General features: G+C 46.9%; 2 protein-coding genes across 6 annotated transcripts in view; both read left to right on the top strand.

Moving 5' to 3' along the window:
• The first annotated feature begins 44 nt into the window (after positions 1 to 44).
• On the top strand, positions 45 to 7,263 carry zfyve21 (zinc finger, FYVE domain containing 21). 4 transcript variants are annotated; one of them, XM_018727560.2, is made up of 8 exons: positions 45 to 872; positions 2,459 to 2,509; positions 2,843 to 3,011; positions 3,663 to 3,738; positions 4,092 to 4,183; positions 4,557 to 4,610; positions 5,445 to 5,575; positions 5,908 to 7,263. In XM_018727560.2, the coding sequence occupies exons 1-8, from the start codon at positions 747 to 749 to the stop codon at positions 5,941 to 5,943; spliced, it is 735 nt and encodes a 244-aa protein (XP_018583076.1). In that variant the 5' UTR covers positions 45 to 746; the 3' UTR covers positions 5,944 to 7,263. The 4 variants fall into 4 exon arrangements, with proteins under 4 accessions (XP_018583076.1, XP_018583074.1, XP_018583077.1 ...); XM_018727558.2 differs by lacking the exon at positions 5,908 to 7,263 and having other exon boundaries at positions 5,445 to 5,895; XM_018727562.2 differs by lacking the exon at positions 4,557 to 4,610 and having other exon boundaries at positions 49 to 872.
• A 615-nt stretch (positions 7,264 to 7,878) lies between these two features.
• Positions 7,879 to 20,049, top strand: part of brf1b (BRF1 general transcription factor IIIB subunit b) — a 49,920-nt gene continuing 37,749 nt past the window's right edge. The window contains exons 1-5 of one of the 2 annotated variants that reach the window (XM_018727636.2): positions 7,879 to 7,991; positions 8,095 to 8,163; positions 8,740 to 8,970; positions 17,808 to 17,927; positions 19,565 to 19,738. In XM_018727636.2, the coding sequence (XP_018583152.1) occupies positions 8,787 to 8,970; positions 17,808 to 17,927; positions 19,565 to 19,738 (478 nt within the window). In that variant the 5' untranslated portion in view covers positions 7,879 to 7,991; positions 8,095 to 8,163; positions 8,740 to 8,786. Of the gene's footprint in view, positions 8,164 to 8,739; positions 8,971 to 17,807; positions 17,928 to 19,564; positions 19,739 to 20,049 lie in introns of both variants that reach the window. The other variant, XM_018727637.2, reaches the window with a different exon arrangement.

Below are 20,049 nucleotides of genomic sequence, written 5' to 3'. Positions count from 1 at the left end.
CGTACGCGGTTCTCTGCGGTCGCGCGATGACGCAGGTGCGCACGCGCGCCCGCACGAGACGAGTCGCAGCAGGGACTGCGGGGCGTCGGGGACAGGTTGTGCTTTTCTCTAGTTTACTAGTAATCATTAAATTCTCAACCTCCCGTTTCCCTTGCAGACACAGAAGGACGAAAAGAATGCGGTTCGCTGAGCAACCGCGCGTGCAAAGAGTTCTTACTTTGAGAACAGCGCGTGGCTAGTAGAACGGAAGCAGCAGTGAGTCCGGAGCAGAAGTCGCTCCTGCTGCTGCAGCACAGCGCACAGAACTAACAGAAGACGGAAGTTTACATTTGCTTCAGTGAAACTGAAGTTGGACAAGTCGTGTAAATAATCATGGGGAATACCGCGTCCGCTAAGGGATTTAAAACACACTAGTATTTGATCTTTAGGTGGGATCTTTGTGTTTTCTGTAGATGCAGAGTATATCCACGACACGAATAAAATTAGGTGTGTTTACTCTCTCTAGACCCAGTCCTTTCCCGTTCACTGCTGTCCTTACATTGAGTCAGCGCAGCGTCACATTTTCCAAGTGCGACCTTCCACAGCTGGAACGGTAAACAGTACCAACAATTGGCTGGCGCAGCAGCTCGTCACGTGACGTTGGAGGAAGTGACCCGGTATTCTGATTGGCTGCGCCGCGCAGTCAATCAACAGAATATCTCGGGCGCGTGCGGGCGAGCGAGCGAGCAGCGTAGTTCGGTGGGAAAATGTCCTCCGCGCCTGACGGGAAGAAGCTGGTCCGCAGCCCGAGCGGACTTCGCATGGTGCCCGAGAACGGGGCGTTCAACAGCCCCTTCTCCCTGGACGAACCACAGTGGGTTCCGGACAAAGAGGTGAGCTCTGAAGCAGACGCCACTGCCACTGTCGCCGCTACGGCGCTAGTCACTGTCTGTGTGTGTGCTGTCGGGAGAGGAGTGAACGGATGGGCGTTGTTGTTGTGGCGACTCGACGACGTGATCGTCGGGCACAGGGAGCTACGGGCGAGTCTGTCCCCGGGGCCCTTTACTTACCGCGGGTCCGGCCGCGACTGTTTACACGGAGCACGTGCAACTGGTCATAGAAACGACCTGCATTGGATTGGGAATCTCTTTGCGTGAGTGAGGTGTGAGTTCCGATGGAAAAAGAGGTGGTGGCTGAGTGAGCGCTGCTCTTAGTCTTATCCGGGCCCAACTCCCAGGTTGAAATGTGTCTCTGAGTCGCGTCTCTATACCGTCGCCCCCCTCTGTGTGTGTGTGTGTGTGTGTGTGTCCTTCACACGGCCGCGTTTCGCTGGGAAAGTGACACGACGCACGCACGCACGCACGCGCGCGCGCGCCGAAAGTGTTCTGCCTTCCTTTGTTGTCGATCAGCTCTTTTGTTTTCCCGCTCAGAAACACGAGAGCCAGGTTTAATTTCTAAACATTTCTCACTCACTCACGGATTGAGGCGGTTAAGGGTAAAATAGTGCTTCTCTTCACTTCTCAGTGACACACAGAGGCTCACTGCACTGAGGGCCTCTTATTGCTCTGCTATTGCAGAGTCTAAAGGTTGCTGTTGGAATTCCACTGCTCTGGTTCCCTTCATCCAGAATTCAAATAACCTTCTGTGTAAAACAGTTTTTAATAGTAATGTTTTTAGTGCGCAAACCTAACCTTGTAAGTGGCCTTGGGCACAGAGCAATTATATATACACTCACTCACTCACTCACTCACTCTGTCTGTCTGAAAGGGCCTGTCCCGTTCGGGGTTGCGGTGAGCCGGGAGCTTGAGCCAGCAACACAGGGCGCGAGGCTTGAGGGGGAGGGGACACACCCAGGACAGGATGCCAGTCCATCACAAGGCACCCCAAGCAGGGCTCGAACCCCAGACCCGCTGGAGAGCAGGCCCTGGCCAAACCTGCTACACCACTGCACCCCCTACACGGAGCAGTTATGTAAATAAAAATGTGGTCTGTGTTCTGTCCCTTGTGCAGCAGCGAGTAATGTCCAGCCTGGGCGTTCCTTCCACCGGCAGGGTCTCGTTTTTATGGCTGGGGCCCCTCCTCCCCGCAGGGACAACGAGTACTGTCCAGTCCGCAAGCTCCGTGGTTCATGCGCCAGGGAAATCATTTGTGGCCATCTGATCACGTGGGCGGCAGTGGCCATGCACAAGTGTGAAAGATTGCTTTCCAAGTGCCGTGTGTGTGGTGCACATGAGTGAACTGCCCTGCCAAACATGTAATGTTGTGTTCTGTTTCGAGCCCAACAATATCTGCTCCTCCTCAAAGGTCAGATCTCTTCCCGGAGGCAGTGAGGATTTCTTGATGGAGGCATTTATGTGCTCTTAAGTGTTCTCGGTGATATTATTCCCTTGGAGTTGTGTTTCAGCTTCAAGAGGCTCAACGCTGTAACTAAAAGTGCTCAATGAGATAATCGTAATTGAATGTGGTGTTTCTTTTTCAGTGTCCAAGATGCATGCAGTGCGACACGAAGTTTGATTTCATTACTAGAAAGGTAAGAAATGCACTATTTGCCATTTTGTGCTTTCTGAGCAATTAGTCCTTTCTCAAAATGAATAAACAGTATCTATCATGTATGCCTTCAGTGCTGGATGTCCCTGTGTTCCCTTTCACATCTATAAGCGATTACAGGTTTGATAGCCTGTTGACTTGGTCATAAACAGTTGTGCCATTTCTTGTGGTTGGAGACTAGTCTGTCTGACGTAGTTTTAAACACTGCCAATATTTAGAAGAAGGTTCCTTTAGCTCACTTAAATCAGCTGTGCTAAGCTGTGGACCCTGGGTGACACTCTCCTCTCCCACCATCCCTGCCCTTGTCCATGCGCAGCACCACTGCAGGCGCTGTGGCAAGTGCTTCTGTGACAAATGCTGCAGCAAGAAGGTGGCGCTGCAGCGCATGTGCTTTGTGGACCCTGTGCGACAGTGTGCCGAGTGCGGCCTCATCTCCCAGAAGGAAGCCGAGTTCTATGACAAGCAGCTCAAGGTGCTCATGACAGGTGAGTGGAAGGGAGGGGCTACCTGCCTGCGAGTGGCACACTGCACCTCCTGCAATGCCTTTTGAGCAGTCAGCTCCTACAGTCACTTCAGCCCATATGTTTCTCTTGCTGTGTCGCTTTGGAAATGACAGCATATTAACACCATGTCCTTCTCCAGAGAGGAGAGCTCTCTGTGGAAATCTGAGTCTGCAGGCTTGTGTGCTGAATCTGAGGCTATACTGCGGGCCTCTGTGGGTGGCCTTGTCACTTCCATCCTCCTTCCTTCCCTGCAGTGTGTAGCAACGCTGAGAGGAGCTCCCTCCAAGGGCTGCTATAAATAGAGCCCTGGCCCCAACAGGCCTTGCACACTGCTGTGCACAGGACGTACTGAAGCATCCATTAGAGACACGCTGTGTTGTGCCTGGTTACACCCAAGTCGGGGCCTAAAGTCCGGTTTCCATCATAGGACGGGCGTGCCGTTAACTTTTGCTGGCCTGCTTGGGCAGATGTTGTTTGGTCTTTGTTCTCGTCTCATCTGCTTGTTCGTGTTCGAAAGCATTCGACGTGAACACTCCTGGACCCTTAGTTCCTTCTCTGCATGAGCTGTGTGTTTGTGCAGAAGAAATGTTGTCGCACATGACTCAGATGGCCCTCTGTCCTTCCTCTCTGTAGGTGCCACATTCCTGGTCACTCTTGGCACTTCAGAGAAATCTGAAACAATGGTGTGTCGCCTCTCCAACAACCACAGGTTTGGAATTATTACACATACACACATTTACACACACAGAGAAGTCTCCTATTTCGATCCAGAGATTACGTAATGTATTTGCTGAATGAGCAAGATTTTACTGTTTGCAAGTAATAAGTTGATGTTGACGATAGTTCTTGTAGCACCTTTTTTTTTTTTTTTTTTTTTTTTTAACCAAAGATCAGTCCAAACTGCTTTACAAAGTAACACTTCCTAAAATGGAGACCGTGCTGATTTCAACATGTCTTGTTCTGGCTCTTTCTTCTCCCTGTTTTTATTTGTGTTTGAGGTCAGAATGCGCCTGCACAGCCACTGCTAGTCCCCTCTGTCAGATAACGGCTTTGTTTGCACAGGTATCTTTTCCTGGATGGCGAAAGCCACTTTGAAGTGGAGCTGTCCCGGATTTCCAGCATGCAGGTGCTGACGGAGGGATCTCCTCCTGGAGGTAATGTCCACCACCCGTGCTGACCCTCCACAGTGGAGGACAAGACTCTAGCTGGGTCCTTCCAACTATTATAATCCAACTGATGCACTCCTTGACCCAACCCAACAGCACTACTGTTTTCTTGTTGGCTGAGGTCCAGCTGTTCTCTGCCACAGTGTCAAACCCCCTGAAAAGGAAATGCTGACCATGCAGGGCTGGGAGGGACAGTCGGTGCCATGGCCCCCTCAGGCGGGCTGTGAAATTCTCTCATCAGCACTGTGTATCGGGGACACTAACATGTCTGGAGCAGGCGGGTACTTGTGAGCTTTGTTGTGCTGATTAACCCCTCTCTCTCGCTGTCTCTGGGCTGACCTTTCCTGCACTCTGGCTTCAGACAAAGATATTCACACTTACACCAGTCTGCTGGAGAGTCCATACATATCGGAAGGTATTGCGGTGTTTGTCCAATAGTCGTTTTTGCTGTTCTCTGCCTTTAACGAGGTTGTACTTGTCTCTGGTGATGCAGTTGATCCCCCCCTGCCATCTTGTTCTCCTTCATATAGGAGAAGCATGGAGATGTGGCAGAGAGCCTTTAGCTCTCCCTCACAGCTCTGCCTGGATACAGGTTGCATGTGCATGTTTGCTGCCTGTGCGGGAAGCCTGTGGTGCGCTGCATTAGCGTGGTACTTTTTGCACATTTCTAATGTTGAGACCCTAAGATGTTTTGCACCATGAGTCTTGCTCTCAGCCAGCCTGTGCTTTCCAGCAGGGAATTGCAGGCTCCCTCAAGTCTGGCTGCGTGAGTGCACGGTTCTGTCCATTAAGTTCCACCACCCTGAACTGGAGCCAAAAGCAACTTCGTTAAAAGCACTGCCTGCATGTCCTACAGTGGACAATGTGTGTTTTGTGCAGGAGCAGAAGTTGAATTCTGTATTTTGTGGCATGTGTTCATGCCAGATGGCTTGTCTTGTGTGGTTGCATGCATGTGTTATAATGTGGCACCAGTTGGTTACAGAGAGCCTGGTGTATCTTGTCTGCAGAAATGGGAAATGGTGAATGTTATTTAGATGTTTGCGGTTACTGTCAAAACAGTCTGGAATCAGGCTGAAAGCCCTGACAAATTCTTTGCTGAAAATGATTACTTTCATAGTCTTATGTCCAGTTGATACAGGAATATTGGAATTTAGCCACTGTTTTCTAACTTTTTTTTTTAATTTTACTGGGTTTTGTATTTAATATGCCATTACACATCTTTGAGAGTAATGTCTGTGACCCTGTGCAGGGTCGAGCTCCCCAGCCAGTAGCATGATGCTCCGCTACAAGACTGTGGGCTCCCGGGACCTACAGAATCTGCGTTTAGAAGCCACCGACGACAGGAAAACGGCGTCCGTCTGGCTGGCAGCCATGCACAAAGTAATTTCACACCACAAGCCATTTACACTCCAGAATGCTCTCCAGCAAAGCTAAGCCTTCTCACTCTTATCTTGAATCTCAACCAAATAATATAGTCACTGGCTCTGGATTCCTTGTAGTCTGTATTCAGACCGTTGCTTGGCTAGTTCAGGTCCCAGGAAGGAAAACCAACTAATGTTCTCTGAAGACCTTCAGTAAATAGGACCCGTATTAACTGGTTTGTATTAAGGTGTGAAAGTGTAGGCTTTCTCTCTTCCTTTAGATAGAACAATGAACTCAATAAAAGTTGAGGTTTCAAATTCTCTATTTGTACACTCTTGTACGCCCACTAGGCTGCAAAGCTGCTGTATGAATCTCGGGACCAGTAACCAAGTGGAGATACTGATGGAGGGAGAGACTGAGGAGAGACCCAAGTGTTTCCTACAACCCCCATATGTTCCACGTATGCTGGGACCAACACGTTATGTACCCTCTGCTTTCTGTTCCCAGCTCCAGTGGCCTGGATCGTGAGCCAGCCACACTTCTGCGATCTGCCGCCTTTCACTGACTCTAGTGCAATATATACCATTTAATACATGCTTTAAATGTAGTGTCATGTATTGGATTTTGTATAAAAACTATTTTGTTAAATATTCCTATTTTAACACAATGAAGATGCAGTGTATGTACTTTTTACTGCTGAAGTGTTTATTACAGTTATTTTGTATCACTTATGTAACTCTTGTCCCCCTCACACTAAAGGATGAATTTAATGTTTACTTGGATAGAGGGTGGCTTTCCTTATTTTTTTTTCCCCTCCTCCCTTTACTTTGAGGTGTGCTGCTGGATCCCTTCAAAGTACACTAATATTGCTCAGCATTATCAGTGCAAAATGACTGCCTGATGCACAGCTTATCACTGTTTTAAGTTAATTGCCCACCATGCCCAAAACGATGTAATTGTGAATAGATATTTATATTTATTTCCTTTTCAAATATCTGATACATGTTGGAACCAAGTGAAATAATCCACATTTGTGCCAGTGTTCCCTTTAAGAAAACTGTATCAACAAGTTTGGAGAAATGTTTGCTGAAGGTTTTAGTATAAGGAGCGTTTCTTTAAACGCAGTTGTGATGGTGCACATTCAAGATTTTCTTTTCTAAAAGGCATGTTTAAATGTTTTTTTTGGATCTTCAGGTGTAAGCATTCTGTATTGTATTGCACCATTGTGTGTGTGCGTGCGTGCGTGTGGATTGTTGCCTGGATGAGGCTTGTAAATATCTTTGCGGAGTCTGCAGGGCTGTTTTGAGGTTTGTTTTATGGATTTTTATTGATACAACTAGACTTTCTTCTACCACATGACCTTGTGTCCGGGACATTAAAGGGTGGACCCTGTGAGTGTGTGTATGTGAGTGTGTGAGACTCCTGTTGGCTGCAGTCATTCCGATGACTGTGGGGAAGCTGTGTTACTATGTGCAGTTCTCAGACGACCACCAGGGGCGCTACCTTCCACGCTGCTTTACGGGGTCAAGGCGACTCGACCCGAACTACAGTCGTACATGGGAACAATTGACGCAATTACACACGATTGTTTTGTAACTCTTTGCTATATTTTTAACTATTGCAGCAATTGTCTAAACGTAAATTTATTAGTTTACAAATGTTTGTGCATACAGTGCTCAATTTTGTTACATATACCTAACTGAAATAAATGCAGTATTTGTACTTAATTATTTTTGTTATCGTTATTTCAGTGTTTGTGTCTCAATCGTTTCTATGTAGATTTTAAGACCAAGCTTAAAAACTTGACGTCACACGTGAACATCATCTAATACACTGGATCTATTTTAAAAATAATCCCACCACTTTGTGCAGTAAATACTCGCTTGCTCCAGTGACATAATATAAACTGTACATTATGTTAAAAATAAACGCAGAGTGCATCAAAGAAAGTATCGTCGAACTCGGTTTAGGACGCATCGGATACCAGCGCGAGCCTCCCGACCACGTCCAGCGGGGCTATCCTACTGCTTCTGCCGCCACTTGGGCCACGTGCTCTCCTACGTCATCATCTGACACAGAATACCCGTTGCATACAGAGCGGGACCACGAGGATGTTTAAAGGAGGGGTAGAACATGAAGTTAGTTGCGCGTTCCTATTAATTTTTTGATGAATATTCTTTTCAGAATGTATTAATTCCTTTTTTTTGTTTTACGTATATCATGCACAGTTGGTGTACTACAGTGATACATTTTCTAGACTATATCATTAATTGTGTCCCCCCCCTCTGAATCGTTTTGTTGGGCGATTCCACCCTCGTATCTTTGTTAGACACACATGCATTGACGGCTAAGCGCTAACCTAAACATAATATTCCGAGTGTAATAGCGTCTTATTGTGAAGAAACTGATTATTTACAACAAGAATTGCAACACGGTAAGCGTTGTTAATTAGTAAAGTAAAGTATTATTAGATATTTCTGTGTAGTGGCGGAAGGCCCCTCGATAGTGCTCCTGGGCATCGGACTTTCCTGCTGCAGGTCCCCGGCGGCACGACACGAGCGCGGCCCGTGTGCGGCTGGACGAAGCGCTCGGCGGCTTCCCATACGGTACGGTTTTTGCATCTAACCTGGTGCTTTTGATACACAGCCCGGCTCTGATGGGAGAAACACTTAATCATAAATACTAACAACACCACAGGCGGATGGTCGGAGAAGTTATGTGAGAAATGTTAGCGTGACACATAGACAACCGGCCTCGACTCTGGAGTTGGGAAAAGAAACACGTGAAATACAAAAATGTATTGGTTCCGGTATGCATTGTGAATACTGGTGTTACCGAGAAATTCAGTTTCAAATTTTGACTGGCAAATTGAATTATCACGTGAGCATAGCAGTTGTCATACAGCTCAGCTGAGCTGGTGTCCAACATCATGATTCATGTCATGTAACGTGGGTTATGTTGTGGTTTGTGGTTGAACTTCTCAGGTAATGCGAGGAGTAACTGTTTAGTCGTTTGAACTGAAGCTTAGTTGTTTTTCATGTTCTGGGAAACAGTGGTCGCAGTGAGTTTATCAACAAGTGGGGGACACAAAAAAGCAAAAGGTGAAGGGCGACTTCCAGTCGATAACTGCGCGCTGCTTCTCTCCGCTCTCGTCTCGTCTTATGTTCCCCCTCTGTGCGCAGTTAGAGTCGCAGCCCTACGTGCCGCCGGTCCCTGAACGCGCCTCGCCATGAGCTCCCGCGTGTGCAAGACCTGCGGCTGCGCAGACATCGACATAGACCAGGCGCGCGGCAATGCCGTCTGCATGGGCTGCGGCTCTGTCCTCGAGGACAACATCATCGTGTCCGAGGTGACGTTTGTGGAGAACAGCGGCGGGGGATCCTCTGCGGTTGGCCAGTTTGTCTCCTCCGACGGTGAGTGCTGCGCTACCTTCCTTTGCCTTACTTGCAGATGCAGATGTTAAGCCTCAGGTGTTCGCATGATGTCGCCTCGACTGCTGTCGAAACCTTTGCAATCTAAAGGCCGAGCTCGGTGATCACCTGGACATCCGGATCAACAGCCCGAGCTATGAGTACCGTCGATCTTTTCTGTCGTTACGTTACTTCGTTTAGCAGACGCTTTCCTCCAAAGCGACTTCCAATGAACTCTATGTAGTGTTACCAGCCCGCACACCTTATTCACCAAGGTGACTTACACTGCTATACACTACTTACGATGAGTGAAGCACACCTTGGCCTAGTTGAGGTCCGGCAATAAACCAGGGCTGTGCCACTACAGGTGGTCCCCGACTTACGATGGGGTTACGTTCCACGAAACCCATCGTAAGTCAAAAATATCGTAAGTCGAAAATGCATTTAATACATCAAACCTACCGAACATCACAGCCTAGCATACGTGCGATGGCCATATGGTCTTACAGTCTTCATGCTGGGGAAGTATCTTGAGTTTCTCCTCAACAGTGATTTCCTTCCTTTTCTTCTCCCTGCCAGTAGCAGGAGACACGGATGGGCATTTCTGTGACATGACGGATGCACAAAACGCAACGTGGATACGGGGGGAATCTGTATAGCGACCGCGTGACAGACTGGGAGATGCGGATCGCTGCCGCTGCCCAGCATCGCGAGAGAGTATCGCACCCCATATCGCTTGCCCTAGAAAAAAATCAGTATTTAAAATTCAAAGTACTAATGTCTATTGCCTGCTCACCATCATAAAGTCGAAAAACCGTAAGTTGAACCATCGTAAGTTGAGAAGCATCTGTATGATCGTTTCATCCATCCAGCCATCCATCTTGAATAATTGTTTTGTCCAGTATGGGGTCATGGTCATCACGACCCTATCCAAGAAGCTAGGGTGTGAGGTCAACTACACCCTGGATGGTGTGTGGTGCAGATATTAATGCTTCAAGCATTTTTCCCCCATAGTGACAGCGCACTGTATACTGCATCTACACTTGCTCCCCACCTTACAAAAACAGTTTAGACTGGAAGTCTGTTTGTAACTGGATTTGTTGATAAGTCCAGCATTATAGTTACCACTCGGTCACATTCAATAAAAGCTTCATAATGCAGACATCCCCCCCATTTGTTTGCAGGGTAGGTTTTACAAAAACCTCATTTAAAGCCATAATCTGTCATCGATAATTGCCGAAGCCTGGCCCAGAAACATAGGGCACGAGGCAGGATAAACACTGGCAGTCCACTGCAATGTAACACGTACTGTACTATTCTTCAAGCTACATTTAAAATGAGAACTCATGTAAAACTACTCAAAAAATGTAATTCTCATTATGTTCTCTTCAATCCCAATTATAGACCACAAACATTTACAGGGTTTCTCAGTTTCCGACCACTTTATTTGTTCTTTATTACTTGCGCAATGAATGAAACTGTACTAAGACAGACGTTCCACCCTCTCTCTTCCAGATAAGTTCTGTTAGTGAGAAGGTAACTAGACAGTTGTGTGCACTGCTAAAAATATGAAATCTTTTTTTGTGAAGGTATTCTACAGTGTTAGACGTTTTCAGCAGCAGATACTTCTCCGTCTATCATTGGCAAGTGTGTTTGATGGATGGGTATGTATTCATATAGTTTCAAGGTTTATTGTCATAGGTACAACACACACACACACATTTTCTGAACCGCTTGTCCCATACGGGGTCGCGGGGAACTGCAGCCTAACCCGGCAACTCAGGGCGCAAGGCTGAAGGGGCAGGGGACACACCCAGGACGGGACGCCAGTCCGTCACAAGGCACCCAAGTGGGACTCGAACCGCAGACCCACTGGAGAGCAGGACCCGGTCCAACCCACTGCGCCACCGCGCCCGCTGTCATAGGTACAAGTACTGTGAAATTCTTCTCCACAGATTATGAACAAGAACAATTGATAATACTGCTCAAAACAATAAGTAATGCTAATAACAATAAATAACAGTAACAATAGACAGACAGAGTACTTAAAACTGAGAATGCTTAAAGTGACATGTAATGTGCCAATGTAGTGTATATGTTTTGTGGTTGGAAAAGGCTCTAAATGATTGCAAATGGACTCTTGGTTCTTTAGAGAAAAGCGATGTCCAAATGCATGAATGAGAGTGTAGTGGCATCTGATAGATTGTTTAATTGTAGTAGTTACTTCGTATCGTCTTTGAGCTGCATCACCTTTCTCAGGTTCAGTATCTGCAGTGATGCAGTGCTTAGAGCTCTTGGCTTGATATAGTGGGACTAGGGTTTGAATCCTTGCTCCTGCTGTAGTGCCTCATGTCTTACCCTGAACTAGTCTAGTATAAATACAGTGCTGCATAAAGGTGTACATATTTCTTAATGGCTTGTTACACAAGCTTCAATTTTTACAAAGGTAGGCAAAGGTGTGGGCTAAATAATGGAACACAGTGGGTCCCGTACTTACAAACTGTTTTGGGACCTAGAGTTGGTTTATTAATGTTTTAGTTGAATGTGACACAAGGTGTTGTTGTCTGGTGGCACAGCGAGTAGCGCTGCTGTGTCACAGTGCCTGGGTGGGGTGAGAGGATGTGGGTTTGATCCCCACTCAGCCTGGGCGGAGTTTGCATGTTCTTGGCATGTCTGAGTGGGTTTCCTCTGGGTGCTCTCGTTTCCTCCTACAGTCCAAAGACATGCTGTTCAGGTTCCTCATAGTGTGTGAATGACAGAGTGAGTGTGTTATACTGACGTATGGATGAGTGACCTATTGTAAGTAGTGTATCTAGCAGTGTAAGTCACCTTGGTGAATAAGGTATGTGGGCTGATAACACTACATAGAGTTCATTGGAAGTCGCTTTGGAGAAAAGCGTCCGCTAAATGTGTAAGTGAGCCAAAAGCTCACAACCTTACTCCTGTAGTGTGTTTTTGGAGTATGTTGCAGTACTTTGAAAATCATATATATGTATCTTTTTTTTTTTTTTGTCTGTCGGTGCATAGAACTTTTGTTTACTGGGTTGTTTGTCGCTTTGGAGAAAAGTGTTTTGACAAATGAATAAATGTCAGCAACCCAAAGGGCTCCACAGGCTGAGAGGTAGCAGTGTGGGTCTCTCTCTCTCTCTCTCTGCCCCCCCCACTCTCATTGAGCGGCGGCTCGCAGAAATCAGGCTGGAATATCGCCTTGTGTACGAACCTGTGTGCTCCGAGTCCTGGTTGGGTATTTGTGACCCATTGTAAATAATAAAGCACTATAAAGAACCCTTGTCAGAGCAAGAGCAGAGTGCTGAAAAACTTACGGCAGTTCTTACTATTAGCAATCGACCACTGGCAAATTGGGAGGCGCTTTGGCGTACAATTTAAATTGGTATTTATTTGGTATAGCTCTGTGTAAAAAAGAAATACTAAATACTTCTCTGTGTGTGTGTGTGTGTGTGTGTGTGTGTGTGTGTGTGCGCGCGCGCACGTGCACGTGCACGTGCACGCTCGCCACAGTCGGGTTCTCACTTATAATAATGTAAAGAACTAGACCCTCTTTCAGTTCTTTGGTTTTACAATTTAGGACGTGTCTCTCTCCTAGTCCTCATTAAGACTTAAGAGTATATGGGTTTATCTTCATGTGACAGTTAACATTTTACCATGTTGTCATTTATTCACTCAAAAGTAAGTCAGCATGCAGAAGGCCGGTGTGAGAAAGTGCACTCCACGGATCAGTACCATGCAGGACCCCCTTCAGCGGCCGTGACTCCACGTACTCAGTTTGTGGATGAGTTGATCAGCCTCTTGCACCACTTTCTCCACACTCCTCCTTAGAGTACTGCTGTGATGTTTTCTAGTCCCACAACATCTCAGTCGGGTTGAAGTCTGGACAGGGACTTAGCCGTTGTAAAATCCTGAATCTTCAGCAGTTTAAAAATAATTTACTGTTGTACTTGGGATCATTGTATTGTAACAAATTAGACTGGGTTATAACAATACAGAGGCATAGATAGTGTTTGTCTTTCTTACTGAGTTAATGTGTACCCAAAAAAAACTTTAAATGATTTCTCACAATTTTAAAATGAAATTGCCGTTAGTTTCAGTGGTGAAACATTTTAATACCTTCCTGAGCCCAAAAAGTGACACCATTTATGCTAAAGTATCAGTAAATACTATTAAATGGCCACACTTTAATAGTTAGTTGTCATCACAATATCATAAGAAGACAGTTTAAATAATTACTGTATAATACTGTATGGCTGTGGGTGGCACCTGGTGGTGTAGTGGTTGGAGTTGCTGCCTTTGCCTCCGAAGGCTGTAGGTTCGATCCCCATCTCGGGCTGTCATACCCTTGAGCAAGGTACTTTCTCTAAAAATTACTCCAGTAACATAACCCAGCTGTATCACTGGGTGACTACTTGTAACTCTGCGATGGATTGGTGTCCCATCTAGGGTGTACCCCCCCCTCAGCCTTGTGCCCAATGCTCCCAGGATAGGCTCAGACTCAGCACGACCCTGCTCGGAACAAGTAGTCATTGAAGTTGGTTGGTTGGTTGTTTACCTGTACGTAGGGTTTCCCCCAGCTGCCTCGATCCTCCCCCACAGTCCAAAAAAGATCTTTGAGGTGAATTGGTAACTGTGTTGCTTATTTTTGTGTGTGTGTGTGTGTGTGTGTGTTACATTGCTTTGCTGCTCATGCAGAGCCTAAAGCCCAAAACCCTCTCACTACATGAACCTTATGGAATATGTTATAGTACAATTGCAGCTGTGCAAGTTAAAAATGTAATAAACATTTACAAAATATGATGCAATAGTAGGGGTGCGGTGGCACAGTGGGTTTGGCCTGTGCCTGCTCTCCGGTGGGTCTGGGGTTCGAGTCCCGCTTGGGGTGCCCTGCGATGGACTGGCATCCCATGCTGGGTGTGTCCCCTCCAGCCTTACGCCCTGTGTTGCCGGGTTAGGCTCCGGCTCCCCGCGACCCTGCATTGGACAAGCGGTTTCAGACTGTGTGTGTGTGTACCCTATGATGGACTGACACTCCATCCATTGCTGTACAGTATCAAGGGGGAATGGAATGAGTTTAGGCTTTAGTGCACTGTATTTAGTATTGGAAGGATCAGTTCAACACTACATAATATCATTGTACTTCGGAGAAAGATTCCTGTTAAGAAGAAGCAGGGGTGTTGCACGCAACTGCGAGTAAAGCTGAATTCTCCTAACTCAACTGGGTGTATTTTGGAGTTGTGAAAATACAAATATATACAGGTAAATAAGACAAATACTTTTGACGTAGAACTACGTTTTTCTCCTCACTAGGTATGGGGGGTAACTTGGGAATTAACCGTCACGTAAATATGCAACCCCCTCTCGCCGCTACTGCTTGCAAATGAAAAGACGCAGAGAGACAGTGCATATACTGTTGGACAGAGGAAGGAACACCGCATCAAACGACATGAACAGCCGCTGCCGGTTGAGCCTCAGCGAGCTGGCAATGTTGCGAAAATGTCCCACATTTGGCTTGTTATGGAGTTGCCGTGCGTTGCGCTACATGTCACCACGCTCGAACCACATGTCATAGTGCTGACGTCAGCACCTCAGTTCGTAGCTAGAGAGGCGCACTGTTGGACGTGTATCGCGCCGGCAGGAAAACCTAAATGTAGACCGGGGTAGGGGGCCCATCATGCTCGCCGGCAATTTCAACGTGGACGTATCCAGAAGCGAGAACGCCGCCTTCCTTGACTTCATGCGCCACACGTTTGGTTTGAGGCTGGCCTCGACAACGGCGCCTACGACACTCGGCGGCTCGTGCATCGACATGGGTCTTCGTAAGAAATTTGGACAGCTTGCGATGCAGCAACCACGTATCATACTTCTCATATCGCCCTATTCTTGCCGTGTATGAGTCCATTGAATCTGTAGAGTGCCGTGATTTGTCGCCCAATAAATAATGATTGCATACACAACCTCGTTTCGTTTCTTGTACCACTCACACGTAGTTCTGCATAAAGATATGCAACATAGTAAAGCTATGCACCTGAAAATATTTTCATGTCTCTCTCTGACTGGATCCTTACGTCTGCAGTCGTTGGTAACGTCACTCTCTGGGCTTGAACCCCAAGACCCTTTGGTTAAGAAGTGAGTGCTCAAAAGTATGCTCCAGGTTCCTGTGTCGATGGCTGTCCGTCTTGCCTCTGCGCTGATGGGACTTTCTGGGACACGAATAAATGTTTCTTCTACGCAGACTCGTCTTGTGAGTTATTTCTGTGGTAAGTGCTGTTCTGGCGGTGTCGAAACTGGTCTGGTGAACTTCACACAGTGCTCATGTGTTCTTCTCCGTTTGCAGATGACGTCGTTGCCCTTAGTGTACTTTTCGCTGGGCTCAACAGTTCGCTCGGTGTCACTGAACTCTGTGACTCTCTGCCGTTACAAGTGTCAGTACGTGTTGTGTTGCGGAGATGAGATGTGTTTCACGGTTTTTGGGGTCGGGTGTGTGATGCTCAACCAGCACTGTGGGGTCAGGGTCATAGGAGCATTTAGTTCTTCTTGAGGGCACAAACGAAAATGATATCGTGGTTAACGTTCGCTGTTAGGAGAGTACGACCACGAATGCTGTGCTCTTTTCAGCTGTTTCCATCTGGAGGCACAGAGAACAGCGTGTCGACTTCACCAGAAGGTTTCTCTTGCTCGAGAACTTTCCGCCCTTTTGATGCTACGCAACATGAGCAGGTTTGCAGAAACCCCTTGTGCCTCTTTCCAGTTGTGACATCTAACGGCGGCGTTCTGTTTGACTCACATTCCATTTGAGACGTCTTGGCGCCCGCTGATACAAAGAATGAGCAAATCCCAGGCTGCTCTGAGTTCGGTTCTCTGTTGAATGATCTGAGTGATGTGCCGGCAGACTGACAGATGGACTCTCCTTGACTCCTTCCAGCACGACCGACCGACCGACCGACTGACTGCTGCTTAACTCCTCTCACTGAGCGCCTGTCATGGGTTGCTTCTGCAGACTGATTGAGCCCGAGTACAAAAGACATGATCAGAGTTCTGAAACATGTCTTGAGAAAATAAACCATTTAAAATAATTAAAAAAAAATCAGGATAGAAGGCTACAAACAACTGTCTGTAAGCTTTGTCAGGAGAATAGGTGGAAATGTTGGGGCTCCTTGCCGTTCCGTGCTGCCATAGTAGGTTATAGAAAGACAGTTTTTGGTGTTTCAGTCCAGAATAGAAACATTTTCACGTTGTCTTCGTGGTTTGTGCCTTTATGTCCACTGATGAGTCTGACCCATGACAGATGTTCAGTATAAGATTTACAAAAGGTTGACATGTGGGATGATCCTCTTTATGGTGTGTCGGGTCCGCAAATTACAAACAGAGCCGAGACCAGAAGTTTCTTCAGAACTTCAGTTTGTTTTGCTCTCTAAGTTGTAATTAGTAAAAGCTTAATAACAAGTATCGCTCGATCTATACAAGGGTTGGTTCTGTAAGTTAATTAGTTAATTCTGAGCTAAATAAAAATGGAAACTAATTTAAAGTGATGAGGGGGAAAAAAATTGTATCCAGCAACTTTTTTTCAGTCTTGATTGTTGAGTAATTCACCCCATAAACATGTACCGTTTACCTTGTCACTGGTCACTACACACAAGCACTCCAGGTATGAGCTGTAACTGCTAGAGGAGAGTTAAAGCAGTCACAGCAGGCACACATTTGTATTCTCCGTGAGTGCGCTTTACTGACAGCTGTCTGCTTGCTGGGTAAACATGTTAGGAATTAGCTGAAGACAATGCATGTAAAAATAAACTGGTAAATCGACCCCTTGCGTTTGTATGTACAGTATATGTATGTAGCGTAGTGTTCAGTTAGATGATACCGAGGTCAATGACATTATGGGCATCTGCTCTATTAAAACTGCGTAGCTTTTTTCTAGATGGAAGTGTAGGTAGTGTCAGCTCAGGTCACCGAGAGAACCTTGAACATGACACATAAAGGAAATAATTTTTGCATACTGTCACTGATGTAGTCATTGTGCTTGTGATGGCATTTTTTATTAACCACCCAGCATGAGTTGTATAAGCAGGGCACAGTGGCACAGCGAGTGACGCTGCTGTCTCTCAGCACCTGGGTGGTGCGAGAGGGCGTGGGTTCGATCCCTGTTCAGTCTGTGTGAAGTTTGCATGTTCTCCCTGTATCTGTGTGGGTTTCCTCTGGGTGCTCTGGTTTCCTCCCACACTCCAAAGACATGCTGTTCAGGTTCCCCCGTAATGTGTGAGTGGCAGAGTGTGTGTCTTCAAGTGATGTATGGATGAGTGACCCATTGTAAGCACTCTATGTAGCAGTGCAAGTCACCTCAGTGAGTATTAGGTGTGTGAGCTGATAACACTACATAGAGTTCATTGGAAGTTGCTTTGGTGAAAAGCATCTGCTAAATGAAGTAACATGAATGTAAATCTGGGCCCTTATTATGGTGGCAGCCCCCCTGACACACCAGCAGGGGGCAGCACAAGATCAGTGTTGCTGCAGTAACACGAAAAGCTGTAAACAGAGCAGGGTTCTAGATAAGCCATCCCTCCCATTGTCTCATTGTTGTCCTGTTGATGCTGTTGAAGGAAAAAATATAATTATCCAGGAGGTGATTATAATGCATTTTACCCTCCTAAAGCTTCAGATCTTCAGTGTTAACAAGGCTTTTGGAGGCCTTACTGCCTATAGTAGAGTGTAAGGCTTGAAAGAGCAACCTTCAAATTAAAAGTCCATGTGCTTTCTTGCTATGCTGTCTGCTGTCCCTTTGTTATTGTCCTTGTTTCTCAAATTTTCTCATTTGTGTTCTGGTCCCACAGGAACAGGCAAGACACCGGTCCTTGGAAGTGGATTCCACACCAGCATTGGAAAAGAGTCCCGCACTCAGACTCTGCAAAATGGTGAATGTCTCATCAGCTTATCCCTCATGAAGACCTTCAGTGAGCAACAGACAGTGTCATTTCCTCTTAATCATCTCAGTCAGTGACTAATGTCTATTAAAATGTTGGCTTGTTGTCCTGCTGGTCAGTTATGCCTTGATGTGGTTTTGTTGTATGCCATGAGCTTGTAAGAGCACAACATCTCGCTCCTGCCTCTCACTGTCACGTGTTCTTGTCAAGGCCCACCTGTACCGTACTGGGATTCACACTCTCACCCGTGACCTTTTTGCGTGTGCAGGTGGTGTGTGGGTGGGCTCTCTGTACCAAGAGCTGCAGTGACTTGTTCTTAAATTCGGAAAGATTTACATGTGAGGTATGAGCAGGACATTCGATCCCTGTTCACGTGACCCTGTGCGAACAGATGTGCTTTGCTCTGCCAAAAGCTGAAGGCAGTAATTCACATCTGCGTGGATCTCAGCATTGTTTCAGAGCTTCACGAGGCATACCGAGGTGTGTGCGTGAGACGTATTTCCAATGTCAGCCCATTGTTAGGTTTGAGGTCTTACTGAGAACAGCTCTTGGTGCTAGAACTCGTGCACCACCCCCACCCACTAGGTGATGTAGTGCTAATAAGAGGGGGGTGCTCTTAAGTGCGTTAATGGTGTGAACAGAGCTGTAAGCTGTGCCTGCTGACTTTGCGAGTCTATCAGGGTTTGTGCTGCTGAAGTGGAGCTGCAGTGGCCTCTTCCCATCTGCACCAAGCCGACCTGTAGAGTTGAAGTCTGTCAGACAGGCTGCAGCCCCAGAGGGCAGCTTCTGCCAGTCAGCATGTTGTTGTACCAGTCTCCCCCAGTGAGCTCTGCTACTGAGCCCCCCCAGGGAGTGCAGGTGATAACAAGAGGGAGGGGTTGGAGACCAGCGATTTCCCAGGCTTTGTTTTATATTTACATTTGACCTTAGATTCAATGTAGTAACCATTCTGACAGAGAATTTAAATAGATGCAGGGTAATTGTTAGAAGCACGTGTAATCGCAGAGCATCATTTTACGTGAACGTACTGCCACGGCAGACCTTGAATGGCCTTTCTTCTGCACGTCCGGCTTTCAAGAGTCATGCTGGCAGCTCTGTTATCGCCAAGCCCAATGTTATCCGAGCACGTGGTTCTCCCGGGTTCCTGGTGGTTGTTGGTGACATCATTGGAGTGAGGTCACGTGGCAAGCAGGCCTCAGGGCATGTGGAGCCAGAAGTGTACAAGTGTATTACAGCGTGCTCTGTTTGCACCTAGCGATGTGGTGAGCACATGAATGAAATGACAGATGAAACTGAAGGACTGGCGATGTGGTGTCCAGCACATAAAGCTCAGAGCTGATGTGCACATGGTTGAGCAGTGTCGCCTCCATCTCTTCCTGCACATTCTTCCTACGTGGCTCAGCGGGAATAGAGACGGAGCTCTCGTAATGCCTTGGGCACGGTTTCAGGTGAACCGCGCTTGTGTATTGATGTGGTCAGCAGGAACCGAACAAGTGGCACCTGTGAGGGAAGGTTGCCCGGCTTGCTTTAAATACAAAGTGCAGCTGCACATCTGCGTAGACAAAGGAACGAGGGCTTGTTGTAAAAGGATGTGTAGAGCTTATTATCATTACTGAGAGGCGTGTGTGTGTGTGTGTGTGTGTGTGTGTGTGTGTGTTTCTCACCAGGGAAACGGCACATCAACAACCTGGGCCACCAGCTGCAGCTGAACCAGCACTGCCTGGACACTGCCTTCAACTTCTTCAAGATGGCCGTAAGCAAGCATCTGACACGTGGACGCAAGATGGCCCACGTGATCGCTGCCTGCCTCTACCTGGTATGCAGGACAGAGGGGACACCTCGTATCTTTTCCGGATTGGCCAGCTGGGGGCAGCACAGCACATGCCTTCTCAACTTTCTTGTTTTCTTTTTTTTGTTTTTTAAATTTATTTCTTATTTTTAGTGCTGCGTTCACTCAGTGCATTCTTCTTCTCATGCTGTCTGAGTTTTGTACAGTTGTTCATATAGATGCAGTTCAACACACACAATAAGGATGAAGTAGCCCAAGGACCAGGTTTTATAACTGCACCGTGTGTGGCCAGTGACTCAGGTGGCAGCGGGTGGCATGAATCAGGGCTGAGAGGCAGGATGTGTCCTGCAGACAATGAAGGAG

This window comes from Scleropages formosus, chromosome 15 (genome assembly GCF_900964775.1).
Source record: "Scleropages formosus chromosome 15, fSclFor1.1, whole genome shotgun sequence".
In the NCBI taxonomy this organism is placed as follows: Eukaryota; Metazoa; Chordata; class Actinopteri; order Osteoglossiformes; family Osteoglossidae; genus Scleropages; species Scleropages formosus.
Note: the sequence above shows the minus strand (reverse complement) of the source record. Positions and strands in the feature narration are given on the sequence as shown.

Bases quoted from the DNA above. Each gene is read 5' to 3' on its own strand.
- zfyve21 (XM_018727558.2), top strand. From the start codon at position 747: ATGTCCTCCGCGCCTGACGGGAAGAAGCTGGTCCGCAGCCCGAGCGGA. The intron at 4,184-4,556 runs GTAATGTCCACC...CTCTGGCTTCAG, and splicing joins GGAGGGATCTCCTCCTGGAG to ACAAAGATATTCACACTTAC. The intron at 4,611-5,444 runs GTATTGCGGTGT...GACCCTGTGCAG, and splicing joins GAGTCCATACATATCGGAAG to GGTCGAGCTCCCCAGCCAGT.